Genomic DNA, 12,682 nt, shown 5'->3' on the forward strand with positions numbered 1-12,682 from the left:
TATATATATGTCCTCTGGAAAGAAGAACCTTACTTATATTTACCAAACCTATCATACCTATTAAGACTGCTTTGTTTTGGCAAGCGCAGCTGCGTTTCAGCACAAGTAGTAAACAAAGGAAGGTCGCACATCGTCATTACGAACCGCATTAAAATGACCATATTTTAACATCAGATCTCAGTGCAGTGATGAGCCGTTGTTGTTTACCTTAATCTAACTTAAATCAGTTTAACATTAGAGGCCGGGAGTAGCTGTGGCTGTCGTAACTTTCCGCACTGGCGTTAGCTGGTTTGCTAACGGCTACCTTAGCTCCGAGTTTCGTTAGAGGATAGATTACTTTATTATTTTAATAACTGACAAAACATCCACGAGCGGTTGTATCACTGAGCTGACGGGTGTTAGTATTCACTAAACTGTGGTTAGAACAAAGAGATTATAACAAGTTAAAAGCCCTTAATTATAGTGACGTCTCATGTGATGCTTTCACTGGCTCTCGGAAATGCTAAAGTTATAACTCGAGCGCTGGTGATTCATCTAATAAACCTATGCAGCAAAGTATTTATCTTGAGCTTGATCCTTCCAAATTATTAAGGTTAAGAATTGATTTTTGTAACAACATAGTTATTTCGTTTTTAGTTTTATGCAGACAGGTGAAAAAAGTAAAAGAAAATTCTGAATAGGTTAGTGGAAATTAAAAGTATGCAGGGATCATTGATTAACCAGTTTTATTTTTTGATTATTTGATTTAATTTTATTCACAGAATGTCAAAGATTGGGAAAATGTCCATTTTGACTCCAGAGTCAAAGGTGGTGTCTTCTAATGGCTTTTTTTGTCCAACCAACAGATCCAAAGATATCCCATTTATTATTATGTCTTACAAAGAAAAGCATCAGTTCCTCACATTAAAGAAGGTGGGACCAGAACATGTTGGTGATTTTTGGTTCAAAACAACTGCAGTTTAAATTCTATCAATGCACTCATTAATGGCTCTAGGTTACTGAATGGCTTATTGAGTATGAAAGAATGTGTTGGACACAATGAGGGACAATGTTTTGGAAGAACGATGTTTCTTCCCTGCAACAGGAGACCTGAAGCTGCTCTGGAGACACTGAAAGAGTATACGTTGTTAAACCCATCTATGTACAGACAACAACATACATATTAGTGCCCCCAGTCATAGCACACACACTAGTACCCCAAAATCACAAAGACTAAGTTACTTCTCAGACACAAACATGTCTTTTGCACATAGGAGCATTTTTAAGTTATAAAAGCATTTTGCTCAACTTCAGTTTTATATATAGGCCTATCAAATTTTAGGATTTTCAGTTTACACATGAAACATGTTACAGACAATATGATTGCTGTAGGTATTTTTAAATGTCACCTTTATGATTAATAAATTAATCAAACTGATGACATGAAATTATTTCAGACCCACTATGAACAATCTGTATTAGAGCTGCAATGATTGCAATTAGGCGGAAACTACGGACAAACTTTTAATCAATTCTTTATTCAAATGAAACTGACAAAAAGTGGTTCTGTCTTCTCTATGTCAAAATTGTAATATATTTGGGATTTGAACTAAAGGTCAAATAAACTGAACAATTTTTATACATGGCATTGTGCTGTGAGATTGTATGAGGCTTTTTTCACTATTTCTTGACATTTCACAGACACGATTAATTAAGAAAATAACCTGAAAATAATCAATGATGAAAATATTTCTTAACTACAACCTAATCTCAACTCAAACTCGCCTCAAGGGTTTATTGTCATGTGCACAGTAAGGAAACGTGTTTCCCTGTACAATGAAATATAATGTAGATAAATAGTACACAAAATCTGTATTTATATATTTATATTATAATTTCTATTTATTCTGGTTATCATTTCTGTGCCGCTTGTTTACCTTCTTCTTTATAACTGATTCAATCGATTTATGAATGCATCCACTACAGAGAACTAATACTGTTACTAAGGTATTACTATTTCCGACAAAAATGCAGCTGCATGCACCTTTACGTCAAAGACTTTGAGAAGTCGGAGCCCGACAGCGACCCATGAACGCAACATTTAAAACCGTTCGTCCGTGCTCGGGCTTCGTGTCGGGCTGCACAAATAAATGATCGCATTTTGGCAGATGGTCGGTGTTTAACACAAAGTCTGTCCACCTCGACCAGTCCATTTGTTACCTTTCGAGGCTCTGGATTCTCCAGGAGCCGTGACTGAAGCCTGTCCACTGTTTCCAGCAGGTCCTCCGCCATGTTTACTGCTGGTACCCTGTCGCCCGGAAACTACTTCATCCTGACCGAACAGAAAAAAAACGAAGTTCCGCCAGTTTAATCACCCCTTCTGCAGGACACACGAATTTGGTTCATTAAAAATATCATGTTTGAAAAGCACAACTACGTCAATAGGTGCATTAAGATTAAATTAATGGGAGCTGTAGGGGAAAAGATGAAGTCTGCTCAGTAAGAGAGTAATCATGAGAAATGGAACAGAGTCAGAATCGACGTCCCACATTGTCTGTTATTCTGACGTCACTGAAAATTATAAATTAGCATATGTCAAAATTAGCAATTTGGTACGAGTTTATCTGATTTCATGGAAAATACTAAAACATAAACAAATAAACAGGGCCCATAATTATCAAACTTAAATAAGTAAATAATCTGAATGCATTAATTTAAGCAAAGTTGATGTCTCAGAAGCCTAAAACAATCATCACCAGTATGTACTGTTAGTAGCTATAATAGGTCTGAAAGGAATATTACTACTAGGAATATAGGGGTACATTAGCTAACATGTTAAACCTGCTCATACTAACTCATGGTGAGCGTTTCTCTTGGTTTCTTGGTATATGAGTGAGCCATACAGAGAAAGCAGATATAGGAGTGAAACTAAATCTAAAACCCAAAACCCCCATGCCATGAGAGGGTGAGGCGGGATTGGGGGAGAAGAGAGCTGGCCTCTTATGGGATATTTTTGGATGGGAGGGTGATGAGGGGTGCCTGTATTTGGAAATGGATGTGGGAGGAGGGTGTGATGTGAACTCCGCCAGGCATAGCTGGAGTTTAGAATTCTGTGGGGGGATGAATTATTCGTCACAGCTTTGGTTGTGGCCATGATTTCCCCTGTGATACCAACTACACACACACACAGCACTCTGTGATAGAGGACGGCGGGACAAAGTAATGAGGAACCTGTGAGAGAACAACAAAGAAAAAAGAAAGAACATAAAAGAGAGCCCAGGGAGAGACGCTGAGAGAGCCAAGGAAGGGAAGAAGAGCAGGAATCAGGCAGGAGAAAGAGGTAAAACACATTTAATTTTATTGCATTGCAGCTAAGTGAGTCGAAGCATGTTTGTAGTTTAAAATCTCAGTCTGCACTTTTATTTCCATCAAGATTTCATTAAACCTCTTCACATCTTCCAGTCAGACAAAGGCTATATAGACCCATGGGCCCAAGGGGTTCCCTAGACTTTGAAGGGACTCTTAAACTTTCCATTGGAAAGTCACCCAAATGATGACAGAACAACCACAAAAAGCTGGAAAATTAGAAAAAAATAGATGCACCACTAAAAAGACATTAAACACCCCACCCCAATGGAAGATAATGGGAACTTTTCCACTACCAACCCTCAGATTATCTTCAAGACTTCCAAGAAAGCCACCAAGGTTGGTAATGATCCTTCTCATGTGTTGCACTCTGAATATGAGTTGCTAAAGTAAGGAAGGAGATATAGAGTCCCACTTTGCAGATGTAATCACTATAAGCACTAAATTGTCCTGCTGTTTTTATTATATCTAAATTTATCTTCAAAAGTCACACTGTAAACTTTAGACACATGTCTTGATTTGCTGGAATGCAGTTCAATGGCCAAGCCATTCTGTAATTCCACTTCACTGTTCCCGTTATATCGGTTCTGCTAATGTTACAACTCAGGTGGTGTGCAGCTGGATCTGGACTATACAAACTGGTGTCTTGTTTTTATTGTGTTGTGATGTTTTTAAAATTGTGTTGTTGTTTGCTGTGGTATTGATGGTATGACTCCCAAAACAAATCACTTTCTTCCAAGGGAGAGAATAAGAAGAACTCTGAACCTTAAAAATGCATATCAAAATAGACAAAACAAAATAAAAATAGCTGCAATGTTTTTACAAAGAGATACAAAATGAGTAAAAATTAACACTAGATGACTAAAAAGAGATGCACAACTAAGAGGAAGAGACACAAACTCACTGCAGATCACAAGGTTGCTCCAAGAAGTGTAGGAGAGGCAGAGGCCCTTTACACGTCTGTACCCAGGGGCCCATTGCCTTCTAATCCGACCATGTGTACGTCTCATGCTAAGATCATATAAAGTAATAATTTATATTAATATTTAGATTTAAGTGCTGAATGGAAACAATGTGAAGCAGTTGCTAGTTGCTATTGGAGTATTACTGTACTGTATCTGTCCTTGTCTGTGCAGTCTTTAGCTGTATAACACACGTGTTGTGTGGGTCAGCACCTATAAATACCCTCATAAGAGAAGCAAAAGAACTGCAAACATAACATGTGCTGGTGAGGGATGCAGGTTGGTGTTTTTGTGTGCACATGACGCCACCTCTTCACTCTGGCAGCCACTGGTTCACAGCACTGTTTGACATGACTGCTGGCGGACACTACAGAGTTTGTTTTTCTGTTTGAATGAAGACCCACACACACCACCACCACCTGGCAACCACAAATTAATCAGCAAATCTGCACTTGGGAGTGCATCACTCCAAATCTAAATCTGTATCTATTTTACCGGTGCCATATCATACAATTCAAGATGGAAACCTTTCAGAAAGTAAAAAGTAAACGAACATACCTGGAAAATAAAATGTCTGTCAAGTCGGCAAAGAACTCACAACAATAATAAAGTGTTAAAATGATCAGCGAACACTTTCAGACCAGGTTGCCAATAAAGCTTTAGTGTTGTTGTTTTGAAAGGAGATGCAGTTGTTGGTTACAGTGTGATGATGGTGGTGGTGGGTCCCAGTTTGGAGGATGACAGAGCAGCTGCTCTAACCTTGGCCCCAGATATTTCTGACATCTGATGCATAGTGAAAATTATTTTCATGCCAGTAGAATCACTCAAATGACTTGTTTATTTGAAACACCTCCAATACTTTATTTTACATTTCAGAGACATTATCTGCACTGGTAGAAAGAAACTAAGTACATTTGGTGAAGTACTGTACTTGTGTACACTTTTGAGGCACTTTACTTAAGCATTTCCATTTTCTACTACTTAATACATATCAGAGTAAAATATTGTAGCGGTTTTCTGCACTGCTTTTGTCTAAGAGCTATTACTATGCACTTTACATATTAAGCTTATAAAATATAACACTGTTAAACATTAAACCAATAGCTTCCTATGTTTTTGCCTTTAGTTTAGGCTCTTTGTCATGTTTCATATGTCTATGAGTTGTAGAGGTTCAACCAAACAGATATTTCTCCTCTGAACTTCTGACATGGCTTCTTTTAAATAACAATTTGGAACCCAAAGAGGTGAGTGTATATAATATTTCACACAGAGAAAAGTCAGGTAAAAAGTACACATTTGTGTGTCAGTACCTTCTTCTCCTGACATTTATCTAGTGACCCTATGATGGGGCTCCACCCCTAGGTTGGGAACTCTGGATTAAACCACCCAAGTGAATATATAGGTTCATCTGGAGCAGCTGCAACAGTAAAATGCTGCCTACACCCTGATGCATGAGTATTAACAATCTAAAATCATATATAATATATAGTATTGAAGTAAACTTTGGTTATAATACTTTTGTACTGTAGAATCTTAGGTAGACTTTTGATTCTATGACTTTTACTACATTGTAGTATCAGGGCTTTTACTGTAGTGTTGGTGCAAAATCTGAGTACTTCTGGTTATCTGAGCTAACACATGTATCAACAGAAGTTGGTATTGCCTGTAAAATGGTACAGTTACTAAGAGAAAATTAGATACAATGAGATTGGCTGGAGTTGGGGACTGAAGTGGATGCCGGTGAGCATCTGTTGTGGTTTTATGAAAAACAGTAAATATGCAGAAATATTTATTGTGAGATAAAGTTTATTGAACCAGTGCCTACTGAGACCATGCAACTACTCATGAGTAAAAACAGGACTTCTACCTTGTTGTTTTTGAATCAGTCAAATGCATTCTGCCCTTCACTTTCTCCAGTTGAGCCTAACAGAGAATTTATCACCTTCTCACTTGTTGTAATGGCTCTGTGCCTCTGTGATCATTAGACTGAGAGGGTCACATTCAGAGAAACTGGCACACACCTACTGATCTACACATCAGTGCCCAGGCTTCTTAGATCATCAAGAGTTTCTGGTGTGATGAGATTAGGCAGTGTCCCATTGCTTTTTCAACTGTTTTAGGAGGATTGCAACATCCTGAGGAGCCTATACGATCTGTAACTGTGAGACTCTCCTCTTCATACGACACCGACAGCAGCTGCCGCTCAGTCCTGTACAGACCTGTCACCGGTACATGCTGTTGGCCAGCGAGCCATTAGGTGCTATTTAAAAGTTCAGACACAGGGTGGAGGAGGAGGGGTGGAAAGAGAGACACATGAGTAGTCAGTGATGGCTTAACTGTGGCTGAGTTTGAGTTGTTGGGGCTGGAATACTTACTCCATGAGGATAGAAGTTTACAACTGAAGTTACAACCAGGCTCAGATTTTCATTAGCGGACATTCAGCTTGGAGAGTTCAGGTTTCACCTGTACTGACATTATTGGCAAATGTCATTTCAAATGGCCACAGGTGAGGTTAGCATCAGCACCTTCTGCAGCAAAGAATGACAAACATGAAACATATAACAAATTATACATATACTGTATGTTCACTGTACACTCACGCTGTAAATAATATCAACCTTTTTAGATGTTACATGTAACATACCTGCACTTTACGGTGACAATTATTACATTATCCACCAGATTTGCAAATTGTACACTGTAGAAGAGTATATAGCTTTTTCTGCAGCAGACTGGAGAAAAAACTTCCCTAGACCTGTGCTGCTAGCATGTTCTGTAAACAGATCAAGTCTGATGATGCTAAAACTTACCATTCTCTCAATGCCTTGCCAAAAAACAGTACTTTCTTTTTAAAAAGAGGATACATTTCATAATCACTGCCACAGGAGGGCGACTCGATTTCTAGTTGACATACACTGGGCCTGTGCAAAACTGATCCATTTGTGCATTTTTATATTAGAGTTTAGGTTCACACCCGGTTGTGCATCAACCTTTAGTCTTTATAGTTTTCAGATCAACAACACAAAAGTAAAAACAAAAGCATCCAGCTCCTCTTGACCCACCCTTTAAAGGGCACAGCAAAACACAAATACAATAAAGTGCTAAAAAAATACAAACATAAAAAATATGTCCTTTTCAAACCACATCCAACAAATGTACTCCATACAAGCAGTTTCTCCTGTTTATTTTAGACTGTCTGCACTCCAGGCTGTTACAGCTCCTCCTCTGTGCGGCTGCAGCTTGCAGACCTCAGCTTATTGCGAGCATGAATAAGATTCCTCAGTTGCTCTGTTGGTGAAATACAGCAGCGAATGCCAATGGCTGCTGTAAACCACAAACCAACCCTGAGCAGAGCTTCATTTCTGGACAGCCTCTCAGAGGACACTCGCACCTGTCATTCACACGGCTACTGGCCCACAGAGGCGCAGAGTTTGATCCTCAGTGGGATTTAAAAGAGGTGTTCATGCTCAGCATGTGTTTTGTATCATTGTTCAGAGATTAATGTGGATCTGTCAGTGAACTTGTCTTTCAGTGACCACAAAACAACACTATGATTTAAAGTCCAGACAAGCTGTAGACATGTTGCATTTGTTTATCAAGAGTCCACCTTTTGCTTGAAACACCTTGCTCTCAAACAGTGTGAGATGCAAAGACACTGAGCTATAAAACAACAGGCCCCTGGACACAGATATTGACAAGTGCCTCTTTGAGGACATTTTACACTTCTTTGAGTAGGTTTTTAACCCATTTGACCATTCGAGCACTAAATTAATTAATTTATGTATTTTTAACACTACAATTGCCTATTTTCCTGTTCTCTCAATTTTTTTTAATATTTTTGTGTTTGTTCTGTGCCATTTTTGTTTCTATACTGGTACATCACAGGGCAAAATCAATTCTAAAAGAAAAAGCAATAACTTTTAGACCACTTAGTTAAACTGAAGCAACTTTCAAATCTGTGGATGTTATTTCCAAACTGAACTGAATGGAACACAAAACTAACAGGTGCACAGGAGCTGGAAAACATTCAAAACAAGGAAATGCTGTTGCATATGTAACAAAAAACTAAAATATATTCAGATATTCTGGGCAAAAGAAATGCAGAAACATTGGTGGCAGTTGGAAAATCAGGCTTTTTGCATGTCTGGGCCCTAATGAAACTGTTAGGCCTGGATTCACACACAGTCTATTTCATCTTTAAAAACAGCATCTTTACTGTGAAAATGACAATTACATGTTTGCACTTCCTCTTTTTTCAGGTGCTGTGTGTTGTGTTAAAGTGAATCCACCAATGAAATCCCAAACTATCTTCACAGAATGATCTAAACCTGCCAGTGTGTCCGTTCTTTCTGCTTAGAGGACGACAAACATACAGCATCCAGTCAAAAGCACCGGCCTTCTGCTGTTTTATGTCTTAGTAAAGGATGTTTTCACAGTGTCAGGAAACATTTTAGTAACCAGTGTCCCTGTCACAGTTCAAAGTTTACCTATAGCAGGTCATTACCTGAAGTAAAACCTATAACAAACAACCAGAGCAGTCAAACAATGGCCCCCAAGAAGAAGGCATCCCGTCAGAAGAGGGCAGCTGTGGAAACCATGTCTCTGGTCGCCATGGAGACCGCTGTGGCCCAGCTGACGGTGGAGAGCCGTGGTGATGGTGTGGTGGTGATGGAGGGCGGGGTGAAAAAGATCGAACAGATGGCGGCACTGGACATTGCTCAGCTGAACAGCCTCAACCTGCCGCTGCCCATCATCAAACCCGGAGAGAGAGGCCTGGGCCTGGGCTGCGAGCTGACACGACCCCTGCACGGCAACGCTCTGCTGGAGGAGCTCAGCAAGATGCGCCAGGAGAAGTAAGCTCAAGCAAATTTACCATTATGTCTTATTATTGCTGTCATTTATTTTTTGTTAGTACTATATTTACCTGGAAGGTGATTTTTGGCTTCTTCTAAAGAAAAAATAACAAAATAATAATGATATAAAAACCTAACCTAACTTTCACAGCATTCTGTAGCGAAACATAGCTGCAGTTACCACAGTGTGGTGTTCAAATTTAGCTGGTAACATCATATTATATGGTCTCAATTACATATATTGCAGTATCAAGGTCCACTGTGACATCCAGCTTCTGTGTCCTGCTCTCCTCAGGTTCCTGACTGACCTGGAGTTGGCCTGTAAGACAAAAGCCTTCGATGTCCATAAGCTGGTCATCTCCTCAGTCAGTCAGTACTTCAGAGAGATTCTGGCCAAAGACCCCAACATGAAGCGGCTGGAGCTGCCCTCCCTCTCACCTCTGGGTAGGCCAACCTAGATCAATCAGTTTATGTTAATAATCAGATATAGACAGGTGACAAATTAAAGGAAAAACCTGAGTGGCCTCCTCCAGGATGGCAGTGCCCCCGTCCACAGGACATGAGGGGTCACTGACTGATCTGATGAGGATGAACATGATGTGAATCTTATACTGCGGCCTTCACAGTCACCAGGTCTCAGCCCAGTTAAACACCTAGGAGATGTTGGACTGACATGTTAGACAGCATCTCCACCACTATCATCAAAACACCACATGAGAGAACATCTGTTGGAAGAACGGTGTTCATCCCTCCAGAACAGTCCAGAGACCTGGAGAGTCAATGCCAAGGTGGAGCTGTTCTGGTGGAACATGGTGGCCCAGCACGTGACTGAGACACTTTATGTTGGGTTTCCTTTAATCTGTCACCTGTCTGTAGTTGTTGTGTTCAGACCTGTATAGTAGCAAACAAATAAAATCCTGCAGCAGCTGTTATTATATCATTTGCCCAGTTATAAATGTTTCCTTCACACTGAGAGAGGGTGAAGTGACCAGTCCAGCTCTGCAGTCATGATAAAGTTGTTGGTTCCCTTGGCCACAGTAGGTTTGTTTAATCTGCCTGAAACTGTTCATGTGGGAGATTCTGGTCGAATCAGATGCTCTCGGTGTCTCTGTCTGCAGGCCTGGCCAATGTCATCACTTTCGCCTATCTGGGTCGCGTCCACATGTCCCTTTACACCATCGGCTGCACCGTCTCTGCTGCCGCCACCCTGCAGATCCCCCAGCTCCTCAAGATGTGCATGGACTTCCTGTTGGCTGAACTCAACGTCCAGACATGTGTCTACATCTGGAACATTGCCGCCGCTTACAGCCTACTGCCCGTGTGCGACGCCGCTCGCCGCTTCGTACTGGAAAACTTTGTGCCATTCGCAGAGACACCGCTGTTCACCAAACTGACCCTGGAGCAGATCTCTGCCTTCCTGCAGGACGACTCGCTGGTGTTGCCTTCGGAGGTCATGGCCTTCCAGGTCAGAGGTCAAACTTTGTCTTTGAAGGTCAAAGGGTGACATTTGTAAGTGAAAATGTAGGTAGGGATATGATGTCAGGGTTTTTCAATTCATGCTACATCTTGTACTCCTAGTAGAATAAATGATAGCTGCTGTTAAATCCACCATTACAGGAAAAAACATCAGATTTGGGTAACTTCAGTTGTGATGTGAGCATGGCCACCGTCTCCACTTGTCATATCCAAACTGAGGAGAAATGCCAGGTCTTCTAGGAGGCAACTCCAGTAACAGCGCGTCAACCCTCTGGCCCTTCATTCTATTTTCCCCCACACCTAAAAACAGACCCCAGACCAGCTGCTGAGAGTCCAACATAGACCCATGAATTCAGGCCAGACACCTGCAGGTTGAGTGTGAGCAGAACCCACCAAGTATATCATACACTGTATGAAAGAAGAAGGCCTGTTTATTAATATACAACTCCATTACAGGCCTATACAGACAGGCAGCCGAGAAGAAGCAGTAGCTTTATTTATAAACTGTACCAAATGTGAGTCTGTCAGAGCCTGATTGAATATAACTCTGTTTCATTTGGTCAAGTCAAGCCTTATTTTAGTTCTAACCAAATGAATGCTACAGCAGCTTTATTTTTATTTATACTTTGAGGCTGGATGATTGATTTGAGGGCAACACAGTATTTGCTCAGGACATACATATGTACATCTTATAAACTGCAGCCCAGTCATCCTCTGTTCTGTTACTGATGTAGCCTATTCCTACATACAGTATGAAGGCCTTCTGGTAACCTGGGCTTTCAAAAGTGCTCATTAACGACAATTACCTTATCCCACATTACATACTGATGTGCTGCATGTTTTCTTTTTGTCTGACTCACTGACAACTCTCCAGCTGGCCATGAAGTGGCTCGACTTTGACGCGTCCCGTCAGGATCAGGCTGCAGAGCTCCTGTCCCATGTTCGCTTTGAGACCATCCCGGCCAGCGAGCTGGTGAGTCAGATCCAGCCAGTGCCCCGCATGATGCAGGACCCTCAGTGTCACCGCCTGCTGGTGGACGCCATGAACTACCACCTGCTGCCCCACCAACAGAACACCCTGCAGTCCCGGCGCACGCAGGTCCGAACCGGCCAGCAGACTCTGCTCACAATCGGAGGCCGTCCATCGCTGACTGAGAGAGCTCTGAGTCGTGAGGTCGGTGCCAAAAAAACCTGAAAATATGTGAAAATATACAGTAAGTGTATTGATCTAGGGAATACCACATTATTATGAAAGTGGTTAGAGGGGTTTCCAGAATAGTTGTCTAGTTTTCAAAAAAATCTAAAATACTGCATAAATTGTATTATTGTTAAGACACTAACTGACAACAAGGAATTAGGACAGTGATGGGGACATGTTGCCCTTGCCCCAGAGAATGTTATGGCCTTCAGTGCTTGTGTTTTCCTTTTAGCTCCATGTGTTCATTCAAGAAAATTTCTCACTGATCTTTAACCTTGGTGCCCAGGTACTGTGGAGGGACCCTCGTGAGGGAGGAGCCACCTGGCGTCACCTCACCCAGCTGCCGGCAAAGAGCTTCAACCAGTGTGTGGCTGTGATGGACGGCTTCCTGTACGTGGCTGGAGGAGAGGACCAGAACGACGCCCGCAACCAGGCCAAACACGCCGTCAACACCCTGAGCAGGTCGGACTGAAGGACCAACACACAGGAGACATCTGACTGTCATAATACATCCCTCCTACCACTTAATAAATTGCACATATACAACTCCAAATGCACCCATGCCCATGCATCTTTAGGTCTTTACTGTGTTAATCCATATGCTCCATGAAAACCAAACAAAAGCTTCACTTTATCTAATTTTAAAGTTGCCACACAGCAATTAGGGTTTTAGAGGACCCCGTGGACTCTGTGGGGCCCCAGGGACAGTTGCTACTCAGCTGGCAATCCCACCCTGCACAAATTCCTCTGATCATGGCTCTCTTTCCTTTACCCTCACCAGATATGACCCTCGCTTCAACACATGGCTCCACCTGGCCAGCATGCGCCAGCGTCGCACCCACTTCTCT

General features: G+C 41.5%; 2 protein-coding genes across 2 annotated transcripts in view; one reads left to right on the plus strand and one right to left on the minus strand.

Moving 5' to 3' along the window:
- eloa (elongin A) overlaps nucleotides 1-2,506 on the minus strand; it is a 16,501-nt gene extending 13,995 nt beyond the window's left edge. The window contains 1 exon segment of the mRNA XM_020618506.1: nucleotides 2,200-2,506. Coding sequence (XP_020474162.1) covers nucleotides 2,200-2,271 — 72 coding nt within the window. The 5' untranslated portion in view covers nucleotides 2,272-2,506.
- Nucleotides 2,507-8,818: 6,312 nt separating this feature from the next.
- The window catches only part of klhl43 (kelch-like family member 43), a 4,875-nt gene continuing 1,011 nt past the window's right edge, over nucleotides 8,819-12,682 (plus strand). Inside the window, 6 exon segments of the mRNA XM_020618505.1 lie at nucleotides 8,819-9,160; nucleotides 9,456-9,604; nucleotides 10,279-10,625; nucleotides 11,511-11,810; nucleotides 12,121-12,296; nucleotides 12,616-12,682. Coding sequence (XP_020474161.1) covers nucleotides 8,853-9,160; nucleotides 9,456-9,604; nucleotides 10,279-10,625; nucleotides 11,511-11,810; nucleotides 12,121-12,296; nucleotides 12,616-12,682 — 1,347 coding nt within the window. The 5' untranslated portion in view covers nucleotides 8,819-8,852.

The sequence above is a fragment of the Monopterus albus genome, unplaced genomic scaffold (assembly GCF_001952655.1).
Source record: "Monopterus albus unplaced genomic scaffold, M_albus_1.0 scaffold206.1, whole genome shotgun sequence".
In the NCBI taxonomy this organism is placed as follows: domain Eukaryota; kingdom Metazoa; phylum Chordata; class Actinopteri; order Synbranchiformes; family Synbranchidae; genus Monopterus; species Monopterus albus.